The 26,425-nt window shown below is 43.0% G+C and overlaps 1 protein-coding gene across 7 annotated transcripts in view; it reads left to right on the top strand.

Moving 5' to 3' along the window:
• Window positions 1–26,086, top strand: part of TBC1D5 (TBC1 domain family member 5) — a 581,319-nt gene extending 555,233 nt beyond the window's left edge. For 5 of the 7 annotated variants that reach the window (XM_030816878.1, XM_030816876.1, XM_030816877.1 and 2 more), the window contains 3 exons: window positions 15,458–15,537; window positions 16,358–16,519; window positions 21,970–22,263. In XM_030816878.1, the coding sequence (XP_030672738.1) occupies window positions 15,458–15,537; window positions 16,358–16,519; window positions 21,970–22,263 (536 nt within the window). Of the gene's footprint in view, window positions 1–15,457; window positions 15,538–16,357; window positions 16,520–21,969 lie in introns of all 7 variants that reach the window. The other 2 variants (XM_030816874.1, XM_030816879.1) reach the window with 2 other exon arrangements.
• The last annotated feature ends 339 nt before the right edge of the window (window positions 26,087–26,425 follow it).

Below are 26,425 nucleotides of genomic sequence, written 5' to 3'. Positions count from 1 at the left end.
TGTACTCATGGAAATGGCCAATGTGCTGTTCTGTAGTGTTAAGAAATGGCAATACCAGGTATTATAAGAAATCAGGATGCATCCCACCTGTGAGGAGAAACCAAAGAGAATCCACCAAGGCCTTTGGGGCCTTCGTTGGAGGTAAACTCTGCCTTCAAACCCCAACAAGCTCTAAGCCATTACAAGTAACAACGGCTGTCATTTGGATATAGCCTAAACCGTACTGGCCTCAATAAAATAATAAATGTTCTCTTAAAAGATTTGGAGAGATGCTGATCTAAGTGGCTGGCTGCCTGACAGTGTCTTATTAGCAGCTGGCTGGGTCCTGTTCTACCCTCAGCCGTATTCCTACTGTCTCAACCACTCCTGCAGGGAAAGGGCTCAAGAGGGAAAAACAGCAGGAGAAACCCTGGTAGATGATTGACAGGGTAGTATCTCTCATCACAGCAAGAAACATTACCCCTGTCACATTTGATCTACCTCTTACAGACTTTGTTAGTAAGCTGCTTGATGATCATTTTTAAAAATTCGTATAGACCTATAATCAAGTCGCCAGTTCAGTCGCTTACCACTTGCAGAGTCCGATTAACAAGAGTGAGTTCTGGTATAAGGAGACTTTTTATTCCATAGCTTAGCTTAGGGGAAGAAGTACAGACTCCTGCCCTTAAAGGTACCACCTCACTCTGGGGACAGAAAACAAAGGCTTTTAAAGGGGTACTTGGCATGAACAGCAAACAGGGAAGGAACGAGCAGGTAAAGGTCTGTGTCAGTGGCTTCAGTGCCTTATCTTCCAGGTGGTTAAGCTGGCACCAGCACAGGCAGAGCTAGGTTGTAAAGTGACTGTTGTCTGAGATACTCTCCAGTGCGGGGAGAGTTTCATCTCGGGCATACTGGAGGTTGTAAAGTGACTGTTGTCTCAAAGAAATCTCTGGGTGGGAGATATTTCCAGTCCTGGAGCTTCTAAGCAAGCACATAGTTAGGTAAGCTTGCCCTGTAGGGAGTGTCTGGTAAAGGGCAGGTAAAGGTTGCGTTTAAAGAGCTAGGTAGGAATTGGAGAACAAGGCAAAGGGAGGGAAGAGAAAAGAAGAAAATAATAATTAAAAAAAAAAAAAAACTCATTCTCTTTCTCTTGGAAAAATGGGGGTAATAAGTTACGGACCTAATTTTACATGAATCTTACATTATCTAATATCATTGCACTTTAAATATACCAAAAAGAACTAATAAACAGATAGCTTATATAGTTGTATATGACTAATTATGGTTACTTGTTTAAATATAATTTTAATTTCTAAAGAAATGTATAGTTTTTGCTTTTCTGGCTACTTGGATGACCTTTGCGTTACTTGACTTTAGTTTTCACCAAAGTAAGAGAGCAAAGAAGTGACAGGGAGAAAGATTTACTGGAACTCTACAAAATCCTGCTAGGAAATTTCCAAGTTGTTTGGTACACACAGCAGCTTTTAAAGCAGCTTTACTTAAGCCTCAGAATTTTCAAACAGCTTTTGCTCTGACTTTGGTCTTTCAATCAGCACTAAAAGAGCATTTTCTCATTGCATGGGAGGGGAAAACACTTTAATTAAAATGGAAAGAAAAGCCTATACCAGCTGTGAATTTTCAACTAACCACAAAACTAGATTTGTTTTTGTGTATACGTTTCACTTTCAGCCAGAACTCGTTCACATAGCTGTTGACTTTTTTTTCCCCTCATATAAATAGCATGACTGCGTTTTTAAAGTGGAATTAAGGGATGCTACCAAGAATTCCTGGCCCCAAGGCCCACAGATGCATTTCAGTTCAAATTCACAATATAACAATGGTTAATTAAAAGATGCTCCTAGATTCTTTGGCAACTTTGTTTCTAAGTAAAGATTTAAGGAAAACACGAAGATTAAGTGACTTGATGCTCTTGATTTGTTTTTTAACATATTATGGCTTCTTAAGAAATTATTTTAATACCCTTATTTTTTCCATAGATGTATTTCTCTGATTATTAAAGGAGAACAAAATTGGAAGGATTAAAATGTTCATTAGTAAGCAATTGAATATAGTATAATTCAATCTTTATAAAGATTAAAATATTAACATAAGTAGATGTTAGTGATAGATTATTAGGTGATAAAAACAGATGGCAAAATGGTATATATTTGGTATGAAAATACTGTTAACAGTGGTTGCCTAGGTAAAAGGAAGATTATAGAGGGACTTTCCAAGGGACCTAATCTTCTATGATTAGAGAATAGAAGACATGCCCTGAAAATCTGTGGATGGCTTCAGTGCATGTAACTAGCACTCGGGGGTCAACCTGTATACATAGCAGGCAGAGCCAGTTGTAAGGGTGGTGAAGTGGTGTCTGAGAAAGACAACCTCATGAGGCATCAAACAGATCTAGGGTTGAACCCAGGCCCGTCCCTTAACTCGGCCTGCTTATGAATGTGTCCTCATATGTCGACACATATGTACTTGACATTTCCATCTATCTTGCCAGTTCCTTGCCAAAAAATATTTTTAAACCCTAGTATCAGGAATGGCCCAAAGTGGGTATTAAACACAAGTCATCTCATCTTTCCCTTCAACTCTTTAACTGTCTCTTCTCAGGGAAGAATCTGAGAGACTCTTCCAGCCCATGGCCATAGAGCTGAATAATAACTTGTCCAGGGTCTACAACTGGTTAGTTGAAAAGCTGGACTAGTACCACATTTCCCAATACCCAACTGAATATTCCTCTATCAAATGATGCAAAACGATGCTGGAATTTGGGATGTGCTAGTTCTAAGATGAGGTGTGTGAGCTCCTTGAGCAAGAATAGCTATGTCAGAACTTAATGATGCCTCTGGGTCACTTAGTGACATGAGGGCCGCTGAGCCTCCATTATGCACTGGGGTACAGGCTACCAAGGTGGCTGTGAGAGCTGTCTCAGAAACTTACTCTAGGAGTTACTTCTCCAGATCCTTTCCTAATGTTAATTATTTTCACAAAGTTCCATTCATATCGAGAGAACTCCATCACACCTTGTTTTCTTTTCTTTTTGGTATAAATGTAAGGGGTACAAATGTGGTTTTGATACATCGATATACTGCACAGTGGTGAAGTCTGGGCTTTTAGTGGAACCATCACCCAAATAGTGTACATTGTACCCATTAAGTGATTTCTCATCCCTCACCACCCTTCCACCTTTCTGAGTCTCCGGCGTCTATTATTCCACACTCTATGTCCATATATACACATTATTTAGCTCCCACTTATAAGTGAGAACATGCAGAATTTGACTATTTCTGAGTGGTTTCACTTAGCATAATGGCCTCCAGTTCCATCCATGTTGCTGCAGAAGACATGATTTCATTCTTATTTATGGCTGAATAGTATTCCGTTTTATATATGTAGCACATTTTCGTTATCCAATCATCTATCCATTGCTGGACACTTAGGTTGCTTCTCTATCTTTGCTATTACTATATCACCCTATGTTTTTGTCACACATGCAATAAGTATCTTAAAATGTCAAGTACTATTTAAGGCTGTTTTTATAACTGATAGCAGAACAAATATAGAGAAAATCCTTTCAGTTAAAAATTATTTAATGACATTTGTTCAAATGGCCCTTTAATTATAGAGATAATAAAATTGACAGGTTAACAGTATTTCCTCACAGTTTTGGAACCCAAAACTAGAAGGCCATTTGTGTTGCCAAAACTACCAAAATTCTAATTTTATTACCTCTAAGTGATGGAATTATTTGAATTCAAAGGTTTAGAGACAGGAATTGAAAATATGTTTTATTAAACCTAAACTTTTCCTGTCAGCTAATTTAGAAGAGGTTTTTTACATGTTGATTTTTCTGTTGCTATGGTTACTCTCCTTCTTGTCATCCTGACAGTAAGTTAAAAGCCATCGACGGTATTAATCTCTGTGGCTGAGCTTAGGCTATTTTTAGATATGCCGTACTTCACACATAATTGCACGTGGGTGAGCAACCTACACTAGTCTGATCTGTGAGCAGCTGGGCTGAGCTGCCAGCTGTTTACAGGGAATACATGAGCTGCTCATCCTTCTGGGCTCTAATGCCCATACCCTCCTGCTCCCAATGGAGGTGTTTTCATTCATCTGTTTGGTATTTGGACACCTTGGTTTCCAGCAGCTTGCCCTTTCATTGATGAGTCATACAGATAATTAGATGGTTAAATGCAATTAATTAAGGAAAATTTGATTTCCCATGCTTCTGTTGAGAGTACTGTAGCTCATAGGATCGTAGAATATTAAAGATGTAAAAGCCGTAGAAATCAACCTAGCTGTTCTTTATTCGCAGATGAGGAAGCCAAGGCCCAGGAAGGGTGAGTGACACAGCCAGCTAGCTGGCAACGAGAGTCCAGACCTGAATCTAGTCCTTGGCTTCTCTTTCACTGATTAGTCTACTGACCACACTTGAATCAGCAGTAGGATTTCAAATCTTATGTTATTTTATTGCACCCATCGTAACTGATTTTGTACTTGTCATAATATTTATGCATGAATTAGCTGAAAAAGGAGGCCAGTTTTGAACATCAGTTTATTCGCCTCCATAAGAACTTTATAAACTTAATTTTCTGATGTTTATAAAAACAATTCCAATATCTTCGGAAATGTTCAATAAGGCAATTAACAAATGACATTTGAAAAAGTGAGAAAGAAAATGTGATCACCAGACAGCTTTCTCTCTGTCAACTACACTATGAAAAAAGAGTTTCATGATTATTTTTAAGAATTTTAAATACTGCTTTTTATTGTGGGTAGCAGAGTCCTCTATAGGAGGAAAAGATACACTTCACCTGAAGGTCTTGTTAAAAATGAAGATTCTGGAGTCCAGTGTTGGAGGCATGTGCCTGTAGTCTCAGCTACTGGGAATGCTGAGGTGGGAGGATCACTTGAGGCCAGGAGTTTGAGGGTGCAGTGTGCTGTGATCCGGCCTGTGAATAGCGACTGCCCTCCAGCTTGTGCAACATATCAAGATGACGTCTCCAAAAAGGGAACCCTGACCAGCATGGCCATGCCTATAATCCTAGCACTTTGGGAGGCCGAGGAGGGAGGATTGCTTAAGCTCAGGAGTTCAAGACCAGTCTAGACAACATAGTGAGACCCAGTCTCTATTAAAAAAAAATTAAAAAATTAGTTGGGCATGGTGGCATATGTCTGTAGTCCCATCTACTCAGGAAGCTGAGCTGGGAGGATCACTTGTGCCAGGAGGTGGCAGATGCTCATGCCACTGCACTCCAGTCTAGGTGAGAGAGCGAGACCCTATCTCTAAAAAAATAAAATAAATAAAAGAGAACTTTTGTTCATTGTTGGTGGGAACATAAATTGGTACAACTACTATAGAGAACAGTTTGGAGGTTCCTCAAAAACTAAAAATTGAGCCAACTAAAAACATGATCCTGCAGTTCCATGCCAGGGTATATACCCAAAAGGAAAGGAAATCAGTGTATCGAAGAGATACCTACACTCTCATGTTTTTTTAGCACTGTTCACAATTGCTAACATTTGGAAGCAACCTAAGTGTCCATCAGCAGATGAATGGATAAAGAAAATGTGGTACATATAAAGAATGGAGCACTAGGCCGGGCACAGTGGCTCACCCCTGTAATCCCAGTAATTTGGGAGGCCGAGGTGGGCGGATCACGAGGTCAGGAGATCGAGACCATCCTGGCTAACATGGTGAAACCCCGTCTCTACTAAAAATACAAAAAATTAGCCGGGCGCGGTGGCGGGCGCCTTTAATCCCAGCTACTCAGGAGGCTGAGGCGGGAGAATGGCGTGAACCCAGGAGGCGGAGCTTGCAGTGAGCCGAGATCGCGCCACTGCACTCCAGCCTGGGCGACAGAGCGAGACTCCGTCTCAAAAAAAAAAGAATGGAGCACTATTCAGCCATAAAAAGAATGAGATCCTGTCATTTGCAACAACATACAGAGAACTGGAGGTCATTATATTAAATAAGCCAGGCACAGAAAGACAAACTTTTCATGTTCTCTCTTATTTGTGGGATCTAAAAGTAAAAACGATTGAACTCATGGAGATAAAGAGTAGAATGATGGTTACACAAAGGATAAATGCTTGAGGTGATGGAGATACCTCATTCACCCTGGTGTGATTATTATGCATTACATGCCTGTATCAAAATATCTGATGTAACCCAAAAATATATACACCTACTATGTACTCGCAAAAACTTAAAAATAAAAATAAAAAATTTAAGATGCCATCTCAATAGGATTCCGATGCAGTAGGTCTGATGTGGGACCTGAACTTCTCCATTTCTAACAGACTTTGAATGACTTGCTGTTACTGGCCCTTGACAGATTCTGAGCAGTAAGGAGTAAGAGAACTTAAGTTATTTAGACATGATTCAGCTAATATATTCATAAATGGTAACATACTCATAACACTGTTAACATATTCATAACGCCATGCTTCAAACATGCGTGCACCTAAACTCTGTGGGCAGAGAGCCCACTACCTCCCGTAGCATCCTGATGTAGCCTGCAAGCCTCTGAAACTCAGAAGTTCTTTTTCAGCCTCCATCACCTTGTTCTAGTTGAAGTTGTTTCCCCTGGTTTTATTATTGGAAGACTTGCAACAATTGGTCAGCATCTTCCTTATACCAACCCTATACCTATTTAGAAAAACTTAGCAAACTACACACTAGCTTATCCCTCTTCAGGCCAGGATGCCACCACTCCAATAACAGGGCCTCAGTACAGACTTTCCAACTTTCATCATTTTGCTTTCCATTTTCTGGTTCTTTCCCTTTTTCTTATATGCTTTTCCACAAGAGGAACCCAGATTGAATTATTTTCTTTCTTTTTTAAAAAAAAATATAATACCAAGTCCATCATCTTTGGTAAACTTACTCTGACTTCAAAGTGTATCAGCATTTTGGTTTCTCTGTCTCTTTTAACTGCTGGATGTAGATATTGCAAGCTGTATTGAAGGGTGACCACAGTGGCCCCCAGTGGCTGCCTTGGCATTGTAGCACTCCCACAGTGGGTAGCATTCCCACTAAGGACATCGTCACTTAGGCTCCAGGCTTTTCAGTGAAGTCTTTATTCTTCTAATTCAGTAAGGAAGAGACTTTTCTGGTTAGTAATAGTTTTGTTGGATTTCTTTTCTTTTTTTTATTATACTTTAAGTTCTGGGGTACATGTGCAGAACATGCAGGTTTGTTACATAGGTATACACGTGCCATGGTGGTATGCTGCACCCATCAACCCCTCATCTACATTAGATATTTCTCCTAATACTCTCCCTTCTCTAGCCCCTCACCCCCCAACAGGCCCTGGTGTATGATGTTCCCCTCCCTGTGTCCATGTGCTCTCATTGTTCAGCTCCCACTTATGAGTGAGAACATGCGGTGTTTGGTTTTCTGTTCCTGTGTTAGTTGCTGAGAATGATGGTTTCCAGCTTAACATCTAAATAAAAGTTTGGTCATTTCTAACAATTATAGTCATACTTGGCAGCTTTGCTATGGAGGCAAGACTCTACTATAGAAGACCAAAATACCAACTTACCAGCCTTCCCAGTCTGAAAGGGGCAAATGTCCTTTGTGTCATTTCATTCCTGGTAGAGCATTTAACACAACAGTAGGATGAAGCTTATATACTTGTCACATACAATAGCAACTGCCATTAGTTCCTATGTGCCAGATTGAGTGCCAGGTACTTCACAAACAGTATCTCTAATCTCCCACTAAGTCTGCAAGTTGAGAGAGAGTATCCCTAGTGCACAGTGGAGGAAACTGTGACTCAGCATGCTCTACATACTTGGTGGGAGGTTACACAGCTAGGTAATAGCAGAACCAGGCAGGATTCAGTCCCAGCTCTGTCTGATCCTACAGCCTGTTTTCATCCTTTCATACCAGGCTGCCTCTCCATGTTCTCCAATCCCAAGTCTCTTTAGCTAATGATCCAATAGCCGCAAAACCCATCTACCTCATCATCTGTGGAAACAGGCTTACTACGGGTAGGTCAAGGACTTTGGGGCCACCACGAGCATCTCATGCTGAGGACAAGAGCATATGAGCCAGGGGAGGTGAAGCCCAGGATTTAAAGGCTGATGTTCATTGCCTTGGACCATGTTTACATTCTAGCTGCAGAATGGCACTTAACTTTCACTCACTCGTCATGTCAGCAAAACCTTTATGGCCTGAAATTCACAACAGATATATTTATCTTAAGCCCAGTTCAAAGAGTCTTCTTTGACTAAATGATGTAATTTTAAGGCAGTCGTACCCAAACTGCTGTCCTGTCTCTTAGCTCCCAAATAAGGGCATGATGGCAAAACCCCAGATTATTTCATATTACTAAGGCATCAGCTATGTTTCTGTTTTTATTTTTAGAAGTACATATTCTGGCAAAGGCATCTAACCATTACTGGAACTTAGAGACCTTTGAAGTTTAAAAATATATGTAAAGTCTCCTTTTTTGGTTGACCCTAATGTTACAGCCATATCATGATCATGACAGATTTTACTGGGAGGTGTCATGCTTCCATGTTACTCTCTGGCGCACAGGGTTGTAAGTGCTAGGAGAATAATATGCCAAATAGTAGAGATCAGTAAAGATTCAGAACTCTGTGCCATGCTTACTCAGTTCACTTAAGAGAACTATTTATTGGCCTCAAGAATTGTCTTTAGTGTAATATGCAAATTTGCCTAGTCTTACCCTTAGATTTTCCTATGTTCCGCTCCCAGTGCTGAGTTTTGGGTCTTCAGCCACTCTGGCAGCTGGATGCCAAAGAGGATCCTTGATTATATTTCTGTGCAATCTTCATTTTGCTTTTTAAGAAAATTAACTTGGCTCTTAATAGACCATCAATGAATGTTAGTTTCTCTTCACCTGCCCCTACCACTGCTCAATCTAAGATCTGGTTAATCATATTAGTATGTCTTAAATCCTCATCTGGGAAATATCTCACCTACATTTATTCCTTAGGGGATAAAAATCAGCCCCATTGGTAGCAGGAAAGCCCTTGCCTCACGTTGGTCACTTAGCCAGTTACCTGCTCTCTCATGTAAAAACAGGTTCTGGCTGGGCATGGTGGCTTATGTCTGTAATCCCAGCACTTTGGGAGGCCGAGTCAGGCAGATCACGAGGTCAGGAGTTCAAGACCAGCCTGACCAACATAGTGAAACCCTGTCTCTACTAAAAATACAAAAATTAGCTGGGCATGGTAGTGCACGCCTATAATCCCAGCTACTCAGGAAGCTGAGACAGGAGAATCACTTGAACCCAGGAGGCGAAGGTTGCAGCGAGCCGAGATTGTGCCACTGCACTCCATCCTGGGCAACAGAGCACAAGACTCTGTCTCAAAAACAACAACAACAACAACAAAAAACAGGTTCTAGGGGAATGGTGAGGTGGAGAGTGGTAATCTGAAATTGAGTTCAATGTATATGTAAAAGTTAAGTAAAATTTCAAGGTAGGGAGAGGAGCAGGAGAGAATAGACCTCTTCAGGAATACCTAAAGTGATACATAGCTTCACATGAAGAAAACCAGGGTCTCCCCCAGAGTACTAGTGATTTCAGAAACATTAGCAAGGAGCAGTGGGGTTTTAAAGTGATAGGAATACTTTGAATAGAGCACCATATTTAGAACCCAAATACCTTGAGCACCATATTTAGAACCTGGCACCTTTGGTGCCAGGTAGAACAGTGCAGTTTCAGGAAACATTCAGTCTCTGAGCCTCATCATTGAATTATTGTCCAAGAGTGAGAGATAAAGCAAGAGGGACCCAACAACTAGGTGCTATTGGAGGGAAGACTGCTAACGGGAAGCTGATGCTTAGACGTGTTAAGTTTGAGGTGGACTTTGAAGAAAAGGCAGGACATGTCATTACAGGGAAGATGGGAGGGACTTCTAGAAGGGGAAATGGATTTGCAAGGACACAGAGATACACACCATGTACTGGAGGTTGCATGATGAATTTGATGTCTTCTTCTAGGGTTTGGACAACTGTGGCACACACCCTGTGCACAGACATCCCTTTGTCAATGTTCAACAAAAGCCAGTAGTGGCAAATGACAGGTCTGCCCCTCTTTCTAATGGCCACCTCTTAAGCCACTGTCACACTGGGGCTGCCTCCCTTAATCCCACCTCTCTATTTTATAACAGCATGCATAGTTCCTCTTTAGAGTCTACTACAGTCACTTATATGAGATTGTTAAAGATCAGGGTAACTAAATTCCTATCAGAGATGAGAAAGCCTCAAAAAACCGAATCCAGATATCTGAATATTTAAGGTACCAAGGGAGGAGGAAACATAGTAAGCAATAATAGTAATTGCAAGACAGTATGCAGAAATAGAAAGCTTTGATTATCTCATCTAATCCTCCCAGCAACCTTCTGAGATGGGTATTACCCCCATCTCACTGATGGGTTTAGTGACATACAGAAGATCATATCTCAAGGTCATCAAAACCCAAGCCCTTTGGTACCATTGCCAGTGCTCCAAAATGCTCTCTGATAGAAATGATTGTACAATCTGTTGTGCGTATAGGTAACTGCCTGTTTCTTGCTGACCTCACTTCAATCAGTTCCACCATGGAATAAAAGGCACTACATCTCAAGGCAATCAAGTCAGTGCCAATATCCCATCCTGTGCCTCTTCATATCTCTGGTGCCTTCATCAGTGCCATACGAATAATCATGGAGCTCAGGAGTCTGAAAGATCTGAAATCTAATCCCAGTTCTACCACTTTCAAGTCATGAGACCTCAAATAACAGACCTGGCATTTCTGGCCTTGGCTTCCTTTTCTGTAATATGTTGATGGTTCTCATCTAGAAAGGGTGCTGAGATAGTCACTGAGGTAACATGGCATGTAGAAATGAAAACTACTGGGTGCAGAGCTTCCATAGTGGGCTTAGGTGTGGTGCTAAGCACTTGACCTGTGCTGTCTCCCTGTTTCTTCACCGTCATCCTATGAGGAGGGTGCTGTTATTACCCCTCAGGCACAAGGTTAAATGCCTTGCCCAATTCCACCTCTGTTAAAGCCAGATGTTCTGCTTTCATCCCCTTTCTACTCACTAACCCCCCACCACCACCACCAAATAAGGCTTATGTTACCTTTTGCATCAGCCATTTAAAACATTTAATTGAAAACACTTGTATTCTAGCATTGAAAAAAATCAAGCTTTTAAGAAATTGAAAAAGTGGTTTGTTTACCATTTTCATTACCCTGAGAGTTAGAGATCTATTTTTGTGGCACTACGTTTCATTAAAAATAGTGGCATCACCATGGGATTGTTAGGTGAATGAGATTTTTGTGTGTAATTTCCACAGAAGTGGTTATGTGACAGTTTCCTCTTTAGTTTCAGTGCTCTAACATTTATAATATAAATACTTAAATGTGAGGAGATTATAAAGAGTGTAATCTTCCTTTTACACAGAAACAAAGAGAAAGAGCCTTTATAGCAAAATTTATTCTGCCTTTGGCTATGAGGAGAACTGTGTATTACGTGGGAAATGTAAACATTTTAAGTCATGGAAAGACATCATTATGTTTTTCTACTTTTACATGCACATGTAACTTACTTAAAACAGCAGATTTGTTCCTAGGAGATTATATGTAAGTAGAATGTTTGTAAATGCTACCTTATATAGGGGAACTGTTAGGGAAAGGATTTACATGGTCAGTACTCCTAGTAAAATGTAAATTCTTGTACTCAAAACATTTAACAGCCTCTGAAGGTGCCCTTTTAATTTGGATTTACCCTTAAAATGAGCGTAGTCAGCTTAGTTGATTAAAAAAAAGGTTTATCCCTGAAATTAAGTGAAGAGTTCATATGTACATGGGTTTTCAGGGGAGACAGTCCTGGTTTTCATCAGATCCTAGAAGGTGGTCCTTGACTCAGTCCATAAATTAAGACGAAAGAATTGCTAGATGAGGGTATGCTGGTGGTGATACTACAGCTCTGAGTTCTTCCCTCTTCTTGGGTGAATCCACTCTGCACTGCTTTCCGCAGCTGTGTTGCACATCAGGCCAGAGCATTGTATTCTGCATGCAGGACAAGATTAGTAGGTTGCATTGTCTTTTATTGGAGGAACTGGATGCTTTTCATCCTGTGTAACAATTAGGCAGTCTGGCTGCTGTACTAGGTTCAGTATTGTCTCATCCAAACTTATGGTGAGACACCTGGAACCTGTGAATGTGACCTTATTTGGAAATAGGGTCTTTATAGATGTAGTTCAGTGAAGATAAGATCATACTAGATTAGGGCTCACCCTAATCCAGTGGCTGGTGTCCTTACAAGAAGAGGGGAATTTCGATAACAGACATACAAGAATGCTGTGTGATGATGGATGCAAAGACTGGAGCGATGCATCTACAAGCTAAGGAATGCCAAGGATTGTTGACAACCACCAAAAGCTAAGCAGAGTCAAGGAGGAATTCTCTAGAACCTTTGGAGGAAGCATAGCCCTGCCAACAGCTTGATTTCAGACTTAGCCTCCAGAACTGACAGAGAATACATTTCTGTTGTTTTAGGTCACCTAGTTTGTAGTACTCTGTTACAGCAGCTCTAGAAAATGAATACAGCTGCTAATAACATAACCTCCATCCCCCTCCAAAGAGTAGACAAATCAAGAGGTTACTTTTTTTTTCACAACTGAAAGAAGCCCATAGGTGGACAGTCTAAACAGGGACAGTGGCTCCATGACGTGCTCCAGGTGCCTCCTTAAACTGTGATCCCTATCACAGCTTTTGCCTTCACCACCGCTCCCCTTCTCAACTTACCCCTGCAAGCACCACCACTTCCACTCTTGAATAGATGGATTTGTGAGAGGCTCACAGCAAAACAGGGCATGACTAGGACTTCCTGGTTCACAGGTTTTTCAGGCAGTGTGGCCAAAATGATTTGGGAGGATCTTGTATAGACACTGATGCTTCTGTATTGGGATGATAAGTCTATGTCCCTAAACTCACATGTGCCAAAATTGTGCTCGAAAACTTCATCTCCACCAATGATAATCTAAGGGCTTGAACTTGCCAGTTAAAGGCAACTGAGTCTCTTATAGACTAACCATTTTTTTCTGAGCAAATGCCCACACTTAGTTTCTCCGCTCTGTCTCTTCTCCCTGCCAAGATGGTGCCAGGGTTCTGGGATGGGCTCACATGTCTCTTTGGTGTTTGAGGAAGAGCTTCTGAGTGCCTTCTAGGTCCTTGCCTCTAAAGAGAGCTTTGTGTTCCTGTACATTTCTGGGTTTCATTTTCCACTAGAGCCACTGACTGCTCTGTGTGCCCATAGACTGTGACCTAAAGGCCGTTGGTCCTTGTTCCTCCTGGCCATGGGCCCCGCCACTACATTGGGGGCAGATGCCAGGCAATGTGTGTTCCTTGTGAGACTCCAGTGCCTGATGAACTGAGGTAGAACAGTTTCATCGCCAAACCATTTCCCCCACCGTTTGTGGAAAAATTGTCTTCCATGAAACCAGTCTCTGGTACCAAAAAGGTTGGGGACTGCTGCTCTAAAAGACCTACAGAACTGGTTCTTGTGAATTTTCTGCAGTTGCTTATTGTTAATGTCTTGTTGAGTGAATTATATATTTTTTTTTTTTATTGAGAGAGAAAAAATTGTTACAGGCTTTTAAGGAAACCAAAACCATTTGCTCTCTAATTATATCTGTCATTCCATTCCCATTCAACTTGCTTTCTTGTTTTGGAGCAGGCCATTCTAATAGCCAAAACTACAGTCAAGTTTTCTCAATAAATAAAAGCTGTTGCTTTTCTGCTACAGTATGTAAGAAGACTTATCACCCTGGTTTATGAATTTATTCTTATTGAAGATTCTAATAAGTTGTCAGGCTGGAAACATGTTGATGGTATCAGTCGTTGCCCTGCCCCTTACTGGAAATACTTTTTGGAAATATTTAGAATAGTAGTGTTTTGATATGCAAGCTACAAGCGTGTTTTTTCATGTTCATTTATTAATTCATTCCATCAGTCAGCAAATACCTATTGTGTACCTGTAATGCACCAGGCATTATTCTGAGGGCTACAAATGAAGCTCTGAGCAAGAACACCTTGGAGTTTATATCCTGTTAGGGGGAGATTGACAGTGAATAAGCCAGCAAATACATTCATCAGACAATGATAAGTGCTTATAAATACAGTAAAATGATGGTATGGTAGAGACTGGAGAGTCATTTGGGGGCTTCTTTAGTCTGGGTGGGCAGGAAGGCTGCTCTGAGAAGACAACACTGGAGCAGAAAGTTGAACAATAAAGAGAATGCACAGGCATAGATTTGGAGCAAGAGCCTCCAGGCCAAGGGCACAGCGCACTGGTTCTGCCTCTGCCGACGCGGGGCATTGAGCAAGTGAGGAGTAGTATATTAGCCCTAGTAGCTGTATGGGGCCAAGCATGGAATCTAGGAGTCCCGTAGCAACTGGAACAATCTTGAGTGACTAAGAATGTAGCATGTAAGACATTATAAGTGGGCATTTTTTTACACCACAAAGAGTAAGAAAGCAGATGTTAATGGAGGGTGAACATACTCACTGTAGTGATTCTCAAATCGGTGTATCTATCAGCATGTTTTTTAAAATGTGTTTTAATTGTGCCCTCCTCTCTTCCTCCACCAGCACATCCTCTTGTACTTCCCCAGGAGACTAGGCTTTCCTCCCAACCCTGGCCCCTTGTGAGAATCCTGCCTCAGAACGCCACAGTTCCTGATAGAGCTGTGTGCATCCTGCAGGCACATGAAAGCAGGGAAAGCTAAGGACCACTGAGTGTTTAACATACCGACAGGCAAGCAACTCAGTGTGATGCTGCGTCTGATGGTCAGAAGCTGGCTTGGTGGGTCCCTCAGATCAGGTCTGGAGGAAAGACTTCTCATGTGGCAGCCAAGTCTCCTAGGGGAGACTCCATAGACATTGTCATCTAATGACAATCTGTAGTGCCATGAGTTTGGACTCTCATTTTTACTATTATGTTGAAATGGCAACATGTTTTACTGTTATGAATCCTTAAAGACAGTTTCTTTTTTTTTTTTTTTTTTTTTTTTTTTATTTTCAGTCAGCTGGAAGGAATCGGTCTTTAGAGAGAGGTGAGGTAACATCATTGACCCATGAGTCTATATAGGAAGCCCAGGCTGAAAAGCTTCCTCCTAGAGATTAGATGAATGGCCCAGGCTATCGGCCACATCATGTCAACAAGAGGTACCCAGATCTCTTGTTGGAAGTGAAGACACATCTGTCATGATGAGAGTACATTCATGGAATGTTGGAGGGGAGGCTGTGTGTACCAGGCCCATTGCTGCCCTCTCCACTCAACCCTGCAGCTTCCCCATCTGCAGTTTGCAGAGCATCTTTTGTGGAAGTAGTTGCTGTGAGATTTGGCAAAAAACTTCCCAAGCCTGTCTGAAGTTATGGTGTGGCAGCAGGTAGGTTATGCTCAGAGCATTGGTTATAAAATGTCATTCTTCTATTTTCAGTAAATATTCAAGATGTGATATTACAAGAAAATTTGGAAAAAGAAGATCAAATTCTGGTTTCCCTGGCAGGATTAAAACAGGTATGTGCATTGCTGTGACACTATTTCTTTGTGTCCCGCCTGCTGTGGGGAGGGCCCCCCAGGGCATGGAGCACCATGATGTTAGAGCCAGCATCCCCCTAACCCTCATTTCCTCCCAGACAGAGCCCCGTCTGCATCGCCACCTCTTTATGCCCCCGCTCCTTCTAACAATTATATCTGACTAGCTTGCAACCCACGCTGGTTTTCCATTTCCCACACCACTCCTTCGTCTTACCAAACCCATTCTGTTTGTTCCTTACCCAAAGCTAGTGTGGGTAGACTAGCATCATGTTCAGTCATTCATCCATGAATTCATGAATATTTTTGGAGCTCAAGTCATAATTGGTACCTACAGCAGGCCTCAGACCCTCAAGGACCACATTGACCCAAGCCTTGAAGATCTAAATGAGACATAAATGTCAGTGAAAAAGCGTATGCTGTTTCCAAATGCCTGCCTATGCTATGAACAGTCCAGCTCAGGTGGAGCCACTTTAGTGACCAAGGTGTGCAGTGGGAGTGGGTGTGCAGGCAAATTGTGCTTCCTGTTTTAAGATAGTGTTAAGTATGTGACTCCCATATGTGACCCTGTGAGAACCTGGCTATTAAATGTCCTGACGTTTTTCTTGCTCACTGCTAAGCCAGCAGCTTTGATAAAATTAGATTTTTTTCTCATTATTTGTTTCTTATAGTAAAATATTAATATTCATACTATAAAAAATGATTGATGACAAGGCTAGTTTAAATGTCTGAGAGATTTAGCTAGCATCTAAAAACAAACTCATCCATTTTTTTCATTTATTTTCTTCTTCTTTGAAAATAGATCAAAGACATTCTAAAAGGTTCCCTGCGTTTTAACCAGAGCCAGCTAGAGGCCGAAGAGAACGAACAGATCACCATTGCAGACAACCACTACTGCTCCAGCGGCCAGGGCCAGGGACGAGGCCAAGGCCAGAGCGATCAAATGTCTGGGGCCATTAAACAGGTACAGAAGCTCTGATGAACATGTTACATTAACTCAAAGGGAGCACATTCACATAAGTTCCTCAGAGTTAAGAATAAACCCTACCAAATTACCATGTGTGAAGTTCAACTGTGGAGGTGCTGTGTACAGCTGTGCACTCTGTGCTGCAGGGGGTGCCATTCACAATGATACTGGTAAGACAAGTGTCTCCTAGAGTCGTGTGGTGCGTGCCCTACAAACCTGTGTGCAGCAGTGCTGCCTGAGCCTCCTGCCATGCCCATTCTGTGGGATGGGAAAGCTGGATCTCTTAGTTATCAATCAGTTGCCTCCAGCTGATGCCTCCTTTCCCCTTTAGGAAATACCGTCTAGGCTTTCCTAATGCTGTCTCGAGTGGATTTCACTTTGCCAGAACCTTTTTTGCCAAAATTACTTTCTTGCCTTCATAGAGAGGGACTTCTCATTAATGTCCACCATCTGGGGCAGGGGTCTATAAAGGGCTACAGAGTAAATATTTCAGGATTTGCAGGCAACATATGGTCATCTGTATCACACATTCATTGCTTTTTTTCTTTTGCTTTTGTTTGTATCTTTTTGTTTTTATCACAACCCTTTAAAAATATATAAACCATTCTCAGCTTGGGGGCCATGCAAAAACAGGCCACAGGCTGGATTTGGCCATAGTTTGCTGACCCCTACTCTCAAATGTCAACATTGTATATCATTTAACATAGAACCACAGAATTTCCTAGCTAGAAAGGATCTTCCTACAGCTTCCTTATGTGCCTAGTCCTGTCTGCTCATTTGACCACTGAGAAATGAAGGCCAGAGAGACTCAGACAGGCTCCGAGGCTAGAGGCACTTAGCCTGCCAGGCATTATGTTTTCAGAAACCCTGCCCCAACCCAGTAAGCTTCAGTCACACCATGTTGCCCTGCTGTCCATTATCCGATAAGATGAAAAGATTGTTCATTTCCCACCTATATTTTAAATTATTAGTATTTTTAAAATCAGCTTACAAAGTTTCATCTTGGAAAATCAACATTAGCAAAATATTATCTAAGTCACTTTCTCAAAAACTAGCATTCAGACACTTGTAAATTATTTTTTGTGTGATTTGAAAACAGCAAAATGACATTTGAGTGGGAATGTTTTTCAGTTTTAAGGGTGCTCTTCCAGAAGAGAGACTCTGTGGTTAGCTTCCTCTTGAAGCCATATGAAATGTTCATGGAGTGCTTTGACTCTGCATTTGTAGACACATGAATGCAAAAGTGATACTTCCAGTTTAATTTCATTCATTTCTTCACAAATTCTCCTTCCTTGCGCAGATGTTTTATTTTTCAATAATCATTTATTTATTCAAATATTACTGAGCATAGGCCCAACCACAATGCATTTCTAATTGACGATTTTATTTAAAACTTTAGCATAATTTTAGTTGAGTGTGTCAGTTTACTACAAAAAAGATATTTTAAAATCACTAATGAATTTGTTAAATTTAAAACTTAATGATTATACTTTGCAGTTGTCATCCCTGGTTTCTGTATTTGTAAGAACCTACCAATGACCACTGCTGCCCCAGTGGACCCCACTGTGCATACCCAAGATAAGCTAGCCATGAGATGTGTCTGCAGTGAATGAAACTGCACCCTTGTTCTGGCAGGGCCTCATCACGTGCAGCATCCAAGAGATACTTCACCTGTGCGTATGCTTCTGAGACACAATCAGCCCTTCCTGGGGCTGAAGACCCAAGTGAAAATAAAATCGCTTCTCTTCTCTACCTCTTCTCTGCCATGGCCCTTCCCCATAGCTGTTAGCAGTTTATACAAAGCTAGTCCTCCTGAAAAAGGTTTTACTGAAGAAGAGAGAAACAGAGAAGCAGTGCTCTCCTCTCTCCTTCAGGGAAATCTTGACATTTCTTGAGAGAATTCCTGAATTTAAGCAAGCAAGTCAGAAAGAAGCCAAGTGCATGGGGCCTTCCACTGCAAAGCCCAAGGATCTGGGCTAGGCTGATAAGGGCCCAGGGGGTCTACCAGGCATGAGATAGCTGCCAAGTACCCACCTTCTTCCTGCAGGAGCTAACTCATCAGTGCTTGGAGCTGGCTAAGTTTTCCTCCTCACTGCTTGTGGGAGGAGGTGCAGAGGGCTGTGGACAAGCTACCCCCAGGAACATGCGCCAAGAGAGCCAAGTGGGAGTTCTGAAGGCTTCCAGGGCCTGCTGTGCCAGGAACTGGGGGTCCAAGGCTATGGGATATATTATCCCCTGCTCTCATGAGCTCCCAGTTATGGAGGGCCAGGGCCTAGGGGAGCAGTGCTAGGCAGGTTCTTGACACATTGGAGATGTAAGCGCCACATGTTGGGTTTGTGATGAGTTGTGCCATGGCACATTCCTAACTTAGGGATGGGTTTTCATTGCTTTCCTGGTTAATCAGTAAATAATGTCTAAAAGATAGTGCAGAAGGGCCAGGCTCCCAGGTCTAGTGACACATGGCTCATGGTCCTCCTGCCGATGCCCTTCCTGAAAAGCAACTGTGAAAGTGTTCTTCCTTTGTGGGAATTCACATGCCCTGCTCCTCACTGTGAGGTTGGTGTGACATGGCTCATAGTGTTCTTTCTGTTTGGTTTACAAATCTTACCTCCAGCTCTGAAAACAGCAGTCTTGTGAAATTGTATTCTATAGAGTGAGAAGAGCCACATGCTGTCCCTCCCTTCTCAGCATCTATCCTCACACATTCCTTTGGGAAGTATTTGATGAACTAACTCAAATCAACTGCAGTAGAAGGCAGGACTTTGTGGGACCCTGGATCCATTAGTCAGCCAACACATCACTTGCCCTTTTGGTACTTGGGTCCCGTTTTAATCCGCATATTGTCTACTATTACAGCCACTAGCCACATATCTATTTAAAATTAAATGCACTAAAATCCAATAGAATTAAAAATTCAGTTCCTCAGTCACACTAGCCACTTTTCAAGTGTTTAGTATCCACCTGTGGCTAGGGGCTGCTGTATTGAGTAGCACAGACAGAGAACATTTCCATCATCATGGAAAATGTCTGTTGAACAGTGCTGGTCTATAGTTGGACTCCCCTGCTTCTACAACCATCCTAAACTCAAGCTATGAAATGAGGTAGGTCTGGGAAGGTGGCAGGAAGCAGGTAAGAGGGATATGTGTTGTGATGATCCTGGCTAGTTTTAGGCAGGACTGACAGGTTGAAAACTTTTTTAATTGTGTAAGACTTACCTGTATCAGGTAAAAAGAGAGGATTGACCTAGGGATTTACAAAACTTCTGTAAATGTTATAAATGGCACCAGATAGCAGTTAAGGCTGCTAGGGAAGTCCATAAAGAAGTCAACTCTGCGTCTAGAAAAAAGTTCTAGGTGGGAGTCCGGAAGAGTGGGGTCTCTTGTTGTGCCTTGTGACACTGGCCAAGCTACCAGGTCTTCTATTTGGGCTTGTTTGCTTGATCTGGGCAAGGAGGGGGGTCAATAAAATAAAATGGCTGCTAAGGCCCTGTCAGCTCTAACTTGCTTTGTCTAAGGCAGTCTCTGACCTTCATCTGGGAATTGGGGGAAGCATGCCAGATAACTAGAATAATGGTAGAAACTATCTTTACTTTTAGTCAGGGGTTTGAAATGTATTTCCCCTCTTCAGAATCTTACTGACGTCTTCACTGTAAGCTATAGGAGAATAAGTGATCTCAGTATCTCTGAAGTAGAGGCATCACTCTAAAAACTAGACCCTGCTAAACATGCTCTTTTATTTTCAACCTAGGATAAGCTCCACCAAGTAGCATTCCAGCCCTGTGATGTGGTGAGAGGTCAAGATTTTCAGGACAGTGCAGGACAACTGTCCTATGAACAGCGTCTACACTCTGGAAGAAGTCAAACCTAAGGGCCTCTGTTGATTCCCCAGCAGCTTTCAATGCACTCCCCAAAGGCAGCATGGCTCTGACCAGGTGCACCTTATATAGGGACAGTCATGGGGAAGAGATTTGAGTTCTTTTCCTACAACTCAGGAAAAAGACAGTCCTTCTCTACCAAACAGCTCTGGTGCCATTTGTGACCACATCCCCTGCTATCAGACTACCGTGTGCTATGTTTTTCTTTGCTTGTGTAGGAGTTAATATGTTAATAGAATGTTAGCAGTTTCAGAACCTGAGATGAAGAACCTCAAGGCCTGTTGCAGCTCTGTGATCTTAGAGGCCAATTTCATTTATGTTCTGTGACTGAATATCCTAAAGGTTGGTGAATCATCAGAGGTGGAAGGTTCCTGAGCCATTATTTAGCCACTTGCCCCCTACATCACTGAGGACATGAGATTTAGAGAGGGGCCTGTCAGACAGGGCTCAAGGCCAGATTTCCCTGAGAGCTTTTACTCATTCCCCTTCTTGGCTCTGCACACAGCCCACAGACGGCCTACGCCATGCCAGTCTGGAGGCACAAGGACTCAGGAGACACTTCCAGTCAGGGGTCTCCATATATCTCATTAGACTTGAGACCCCAGCACGAGACTCCACCCATGCTGTGGGGAGGGTAGGCAGACAGGGTGAGGGGGAGGCAGCTGTGGGCACTACATCACCTTACAGCACCACTGGGTGAGGTGTTCTTTCTGCCAGGCTGGCACTGGATGTCCTTGGTCAAACTATGGCTTTGCTAACCCAAAACCTTTACCTGTGTTCGTGGATGTTAACTTTATTAAGTTAAAAAATAAAAAGCCACTCATAATTGCTTAGAAAGAAAAGAAAATTTTTGAGTAAAGCAATTCTATCTCTATACTTTTTACCATTATACTTTGCAATTGCCATTGTTGGTTTTCACATTTGTAGAACCTACTGGTTACCAACCACCATTGCTCCAGGAGACCCCTGTGTGCATGCCCAAGATGAGCTAGCAATGAGATCTACATGAGATGAAATACATTAGGCCTTCTGAAAGCTATCCTTCTAGCCAGTAATAAAATCACTCCAAATCTGGCAGCTCACATTAGGAAGCCGGCAGCTGCACAAGTCATCTCACTATCTCATGACAACACATTAGGAGGAAGACACTCTTTATCCCTGTTTCACAGATGAGAGTTAAAGTTCAAGGAGGATGGGTGATTTGCATGGCAGGGTCCCACATGAGGCTGGTAGGGATTCTGCCTGCAACCTATTGGCCATCTCCTGAGCCTGGGCCCTCCCCGGCAGCACAGACACTGCCTCTGTCTGAAGCTTGTCAAACAGGAGCTTTACTTTGTTCCCCCAGGGAAGCCAGCATTTGGCTTCAGAGGGGTCACAAGATGCTGCCAGCACTGCACCACTGGTAAATGTGTGGGCTTCAGGACAGCAGGCCAAACACTGCATCTTTCAAGGTCGAATGTAGGGTGAGGTGGCCTAGCTTTCCACCGCGAGTCCCCCAGTTCACAGGGCCTCCCAGTCAGTTCTTTGCCGGTTTCTTCTTTCATCCACCTGTACTTCTGACTGTACTTCACAGGTATCTTCAGAAACGCCAGGGTGCACCGATAGAGGGAGTTCCGATGACTTCATCCTGATTTCCAAAGAAGATGATGGGAGCAGTGCCAGGGGTTCCTTCTCCGGCCAGGCCCAGCCTCTTTGCACCCTCAGAAGCACCTCTGGGAAAAGCCAGGCCCCAGCCTGCTCCCCACTGGTGTTCTCAGATCCGCTGATGGGCCCAGCCTCAGCTTCCTCCAGCAACCCCAGCTCCAGTCCTGATGACGACAGCAGCAAGGACTCTGGCTTCACCATTGTGAGTCCCCTGGACATCTGACCACAGTTCCCAGTCCTGCCCCACAGGGATCTAGCCACCCTTTAGTGGCTCCAAGGCCAGACTGAGGCTCGTCCAGTGGAGACCCTTCTTAAACCACTGCTTCCTTCCCAGCATGCATTTGGCATTGGTCCAGCCCTTTGAAACCCCTTAGAGAGAAGCATATATGGCCACAAAGCACACAGGCTTAGGTTTGCCAAATGCAGACAGGGCTTTCTGGGCCCTTACCTAATCCCCACCCGACTCTTGCTCTGAGTTAGAGCGGAGTTACGTACCCAGTATCACACTCACAGTTAGAAAAGACCGAATCACAATTAGAATCACTTTTCCTCTGTCCCCTGCTCCCAAGCTAAGAATGTGTGGCAACTCCATCAGTTATACTTAGAAGGAGGTGAAATAGTTACTTTCGTATCTTCTGTCCCTCAAAGCATCAGACATAGGAAAATTGGTTTATGCCAAGAAAGCTTCCTCTGTGGAAATCTGTCTCAGCCTACTTTATTCCTGCATTGGGAAGCCATATCGCAGAGCTAAATGCAATAGAATGAACTAGAACTAGTGGATTCCAGGGCTGGGGGGAAAAAAAACCCTCATTACTGACCTCTCAAAGTTATAAGGATCTCTGCAAACAGGGTCTAAACTTAGGAATCATATTTAGGTGTGATATAGTGTTAGATTTTTTTGATGTATTAAAGAATGCATCTCCAATCCTTAGGCCATTATCAACTTTGGCCATCAGTATCTCTCCTTAAACAATTGTATTTCACCTTTTAGAATCTTTCATAGCCAGAAAACAAGATTACTATAAGCCAGTTTTTGCTGCACTGATTTCAAAAGATATAAGAATATTACTATCCTTCAAATGGAAAATGTGACCTTGACTTTATGGGATAAACATCTTTCAGTCAGTCAGTTTTCTAGTCAAGTTTCTCTGGTTTCAGAGCTGTATATACCTGTCAACTGAGGAATAAAGGGAAAAACCCAAGTTCATTCCCACCCAAAGTCAGAATCCCTCATTGGCCTTAAGGTAGCAGTCATAAGACAGAGAATTGGACCTAGAGTCCCTTCTGTGGGGAATAAGGATACCTAGAGAACATTCCAGATGCCAAGAGGATGCAGGATTTCTACACAACTCCTTCCCTTCTTGGAAGTCAAGTGTAGGAACTGCAGGGCCTGTGCTCAGCTGTGAACCCTGTATCCTGGGCACCACTGCCGGGACCGGGTCTGACATGCCAGTGCCTTCCTGGGCTCAACACAGATTAGAGACTTTCCCCCTTGTCAGTCAGCACCTTAGGAAACCATGATGGGCACAGAGCATCACATGAGCTGTTTCTCTCCTTAAAGATCATCCCTGGAAAGGATGCTTTTCCTCTCCTTTGCCTGCGCAGGAATTCTAACAGCAGTGGGTGAGGATGGCAGAGAGACACAGTGCCTGTCTCGCCTCCATCAGGGAGAGCAGCCATGCCAGGGATGACTGGCCCTTTGAGCCTGTCCTCAGAGGATGGCGAGGCAGCTGGGCAGTGGAGGCCTTCATGGTAACAAATGAAAGCTCAGTATAGAGGAACAGACACTGTTTACGTCCCTCCCACTGCTAACCTTATATATCTCTATAGACAAATGTGATAATGACATGATTTCCCACCTGCCCTCCAAGAAAATGGTGACTCACTCTCAAGTCAGCTACTGTAGAGAGGGTTCTAATTGGTTCTGCAACTTGCTCTTAAACTAGCAGGGAAATCTCCTCTTACCACATCAGCATGTAAGGTGAATAACTCTGGTTTTGCCAGACAACAGGTTGTCTGGCCTTCAAACACTGGGCAGTTGCCTGGCAGATGCACACAGTAGCTCCCTGGCTTCTGGCTCTGAGTGTTCCTCTCAGCACCTCTGAGTAAGTTGCTGCCAAGCACATATCCCTATGACAACACTTTGTAAAAGCCGCGGGGCCCCCCCTACAGCGAGTGACCTTGCAACTGTGCAGGGTTGCCATTGGTCACTTTCTCACCTTGGGAAGGTGTCAGTGTTTTCAGTTCTAAGGTAAGAGGTGTAGAGCTGTTCCCGCCAGGGCTCTGGGACAGACTGGAAAGGACCACAGAGCTGGCCATCCCTGGGCAGCTGGGGCACTGTCACCTGCTGACCTCTAGTATTTCCTTTGCCCTAGAGCTAGAGTTACGATAGCTGAGGGTCACTGGCCCTGCAAGAGTCACTAGGCACCCACCATGCCAATAAGGCTCTCCGCTGGCTCCCTGCAGTTGGCTGGGTGTTTAATAGTCACTGAAAACTCCCAGCCCTGCTGCACACTAGAGGCAGGTCCTGTCGGTCCTCTCCATCCTGTGCTCCTGTGTTGGTGGCATGTGAGGACCAATGGGCTCACTCAGAGATATTGCTTCTGTGGCCCCCAACAAGCTCACCCGCTCCTTGGAGGAGAGAGACATACAAGGACAGTGGGTCATGGGCAGTACCAGCCTCAAACTCCCACAGGCTCATACTCAGACAATTGTATTACTGCCTTATGTTTTTTAAGTGTTTTTTCTTTTTTATTCTTCATAGTTGAGTATTATTTGCAATTTTATTAGTTACAGTGCTATTAAAGAATATGTGTTCCTTTTTATTATTTTATCAGATACTTATGTTTAATTGTACATTTTTAAAATCCTGAATATATTGTGTTTTGTTAACAAATGTAATCAGTGGAACCCTTCTTATGTTTTGATTATTAGCAGTTAAATACATTTTGTATACATGAAGCTTAGATTAATTCCCATCATCATCTCCTTTTTTTATATATGTCCCTATGTGTTTCATGCATTCCTCTTTGATCAGATTGGAATTTGAGTTAAAATTTACCTTGTACATTACAGACTAGCAAGTCTAATTACTTTGCCTTACCTTGAGTGTATGCCACAGGGTCAGATAACACGTTAAACATTTAGTTGCACTGGATTACACTTCCAAAGCTGACCTCCTGCTAATGTTCAGAGGTAACTGCAATCCGGAAAGAAATAATATCACTGCAGAAAGAATGTGACTCTAAAAATAAACCAGGACCTCCCTGTGATTTGCCTTGTCTGCAGATGACCGATTGACTCTTGTGCCATCAGCCCTGGGGTTGCTAAGGAAGCTGCCTCAGGGAGTTGGGGGTTAGTTGCCTGCTCTCAACAGGAATGCCTCCTCTGCTTTGTCAGAGATGCTGAACAAATATCAAACTCTGTGGCAGTCATGCTGGCCTCCTAATAATAACCTGTCAGAGTTGATGCACATTATTTTTGTTTTTATTTTATTTTTTTAAGGAACTCCGCCAAGGGTTCATTATAGAACAGGAGTGTGTACGGAGGACTTAGATCCCCACATAGTGGCCATTCTGTGGCGGCTCCAACCAATTCCGTCCCTCTTTTCCTGGGTACACATACCTGGCCCCTGGCCCCTGCTCTGTGTGTCTAGAGGAGGGGCACTGGGGAGGCTGTGGAGCAGAGAGAAGAGGCCAGATGCACTGAGGATGGCACCTGGCAAGCCAGGCTTCCTTCTCAAAGGCCAGACTGCCTTCTGAGTGTTACTTACTAAAGCTCTCTTTTTATAGTGTTAAAAAGATATAGAAAGTTCGTATAAACAGGTTTGAGACCACTTTGATGTAAAAGCTGTCATAGTGGTTTTTCTTCTCACAGTGGCACAATTCATTTGATTGATGGAATATTCAGTGATGCCATTTATGTCCTATCGCTTTTTTCTCATCCATCTTTATGCTATAACTCATATTGATTTAAGAAATGATTTCTCCTTTTGGCAAAGCGACCTCATTCAGTATGGTTATAATAAAAGACTAATGTCAAACTGAGACTACAGCTTGACTTATTCCAGGCCACGTGTGGGGGCACAAGGTGCTGACCAGGCCCGGCCCAGAGGAGTCCCTCGGAGTGCATAGTCAGGTGGGGCGTGGACGGTGGAACCATGTCCCTGCCCGGACGCAGAGGTTGGTCCAGCCCCAGCACTGTGGTCCAGCCTCACGTCACCACTGGGCAGGTCCTAGGCCTGGCCCAGGGCTCACACCCAACTCTGACATTCCCTTCCTCTCTAACTTGGGCTAGTTTCTTAACTTCTGGGGCCTCAGTTTCCTTATCTGCAAACTGAAGAGAGTAGTCACCTAGTTCATAGGGTGTGGTGGGGATTGAAGAGG

The sequence above is a fragment of the Nomascus leucogenys genome, chromosome 8, assembly GCF_006542625.1.
Source record: "Nomascus leucogenys isolate Asia chromosome 8, Asia_NLE_v1, whole genome shotgun sequence".
In the NCBI taxonomy this organism is placed as follows: domain Eukaryota; kingdom Metazoa; phylum Chordata; class Mammalia; order Primates; family Hylobatidae; genus Nomascus; species Nomascus leucogenys.
The sequence above is the reverse complement of the archived record's forward strand: the minus strand, read 5'-3'. Positions and strand labels throughout refer to the sequence as shown.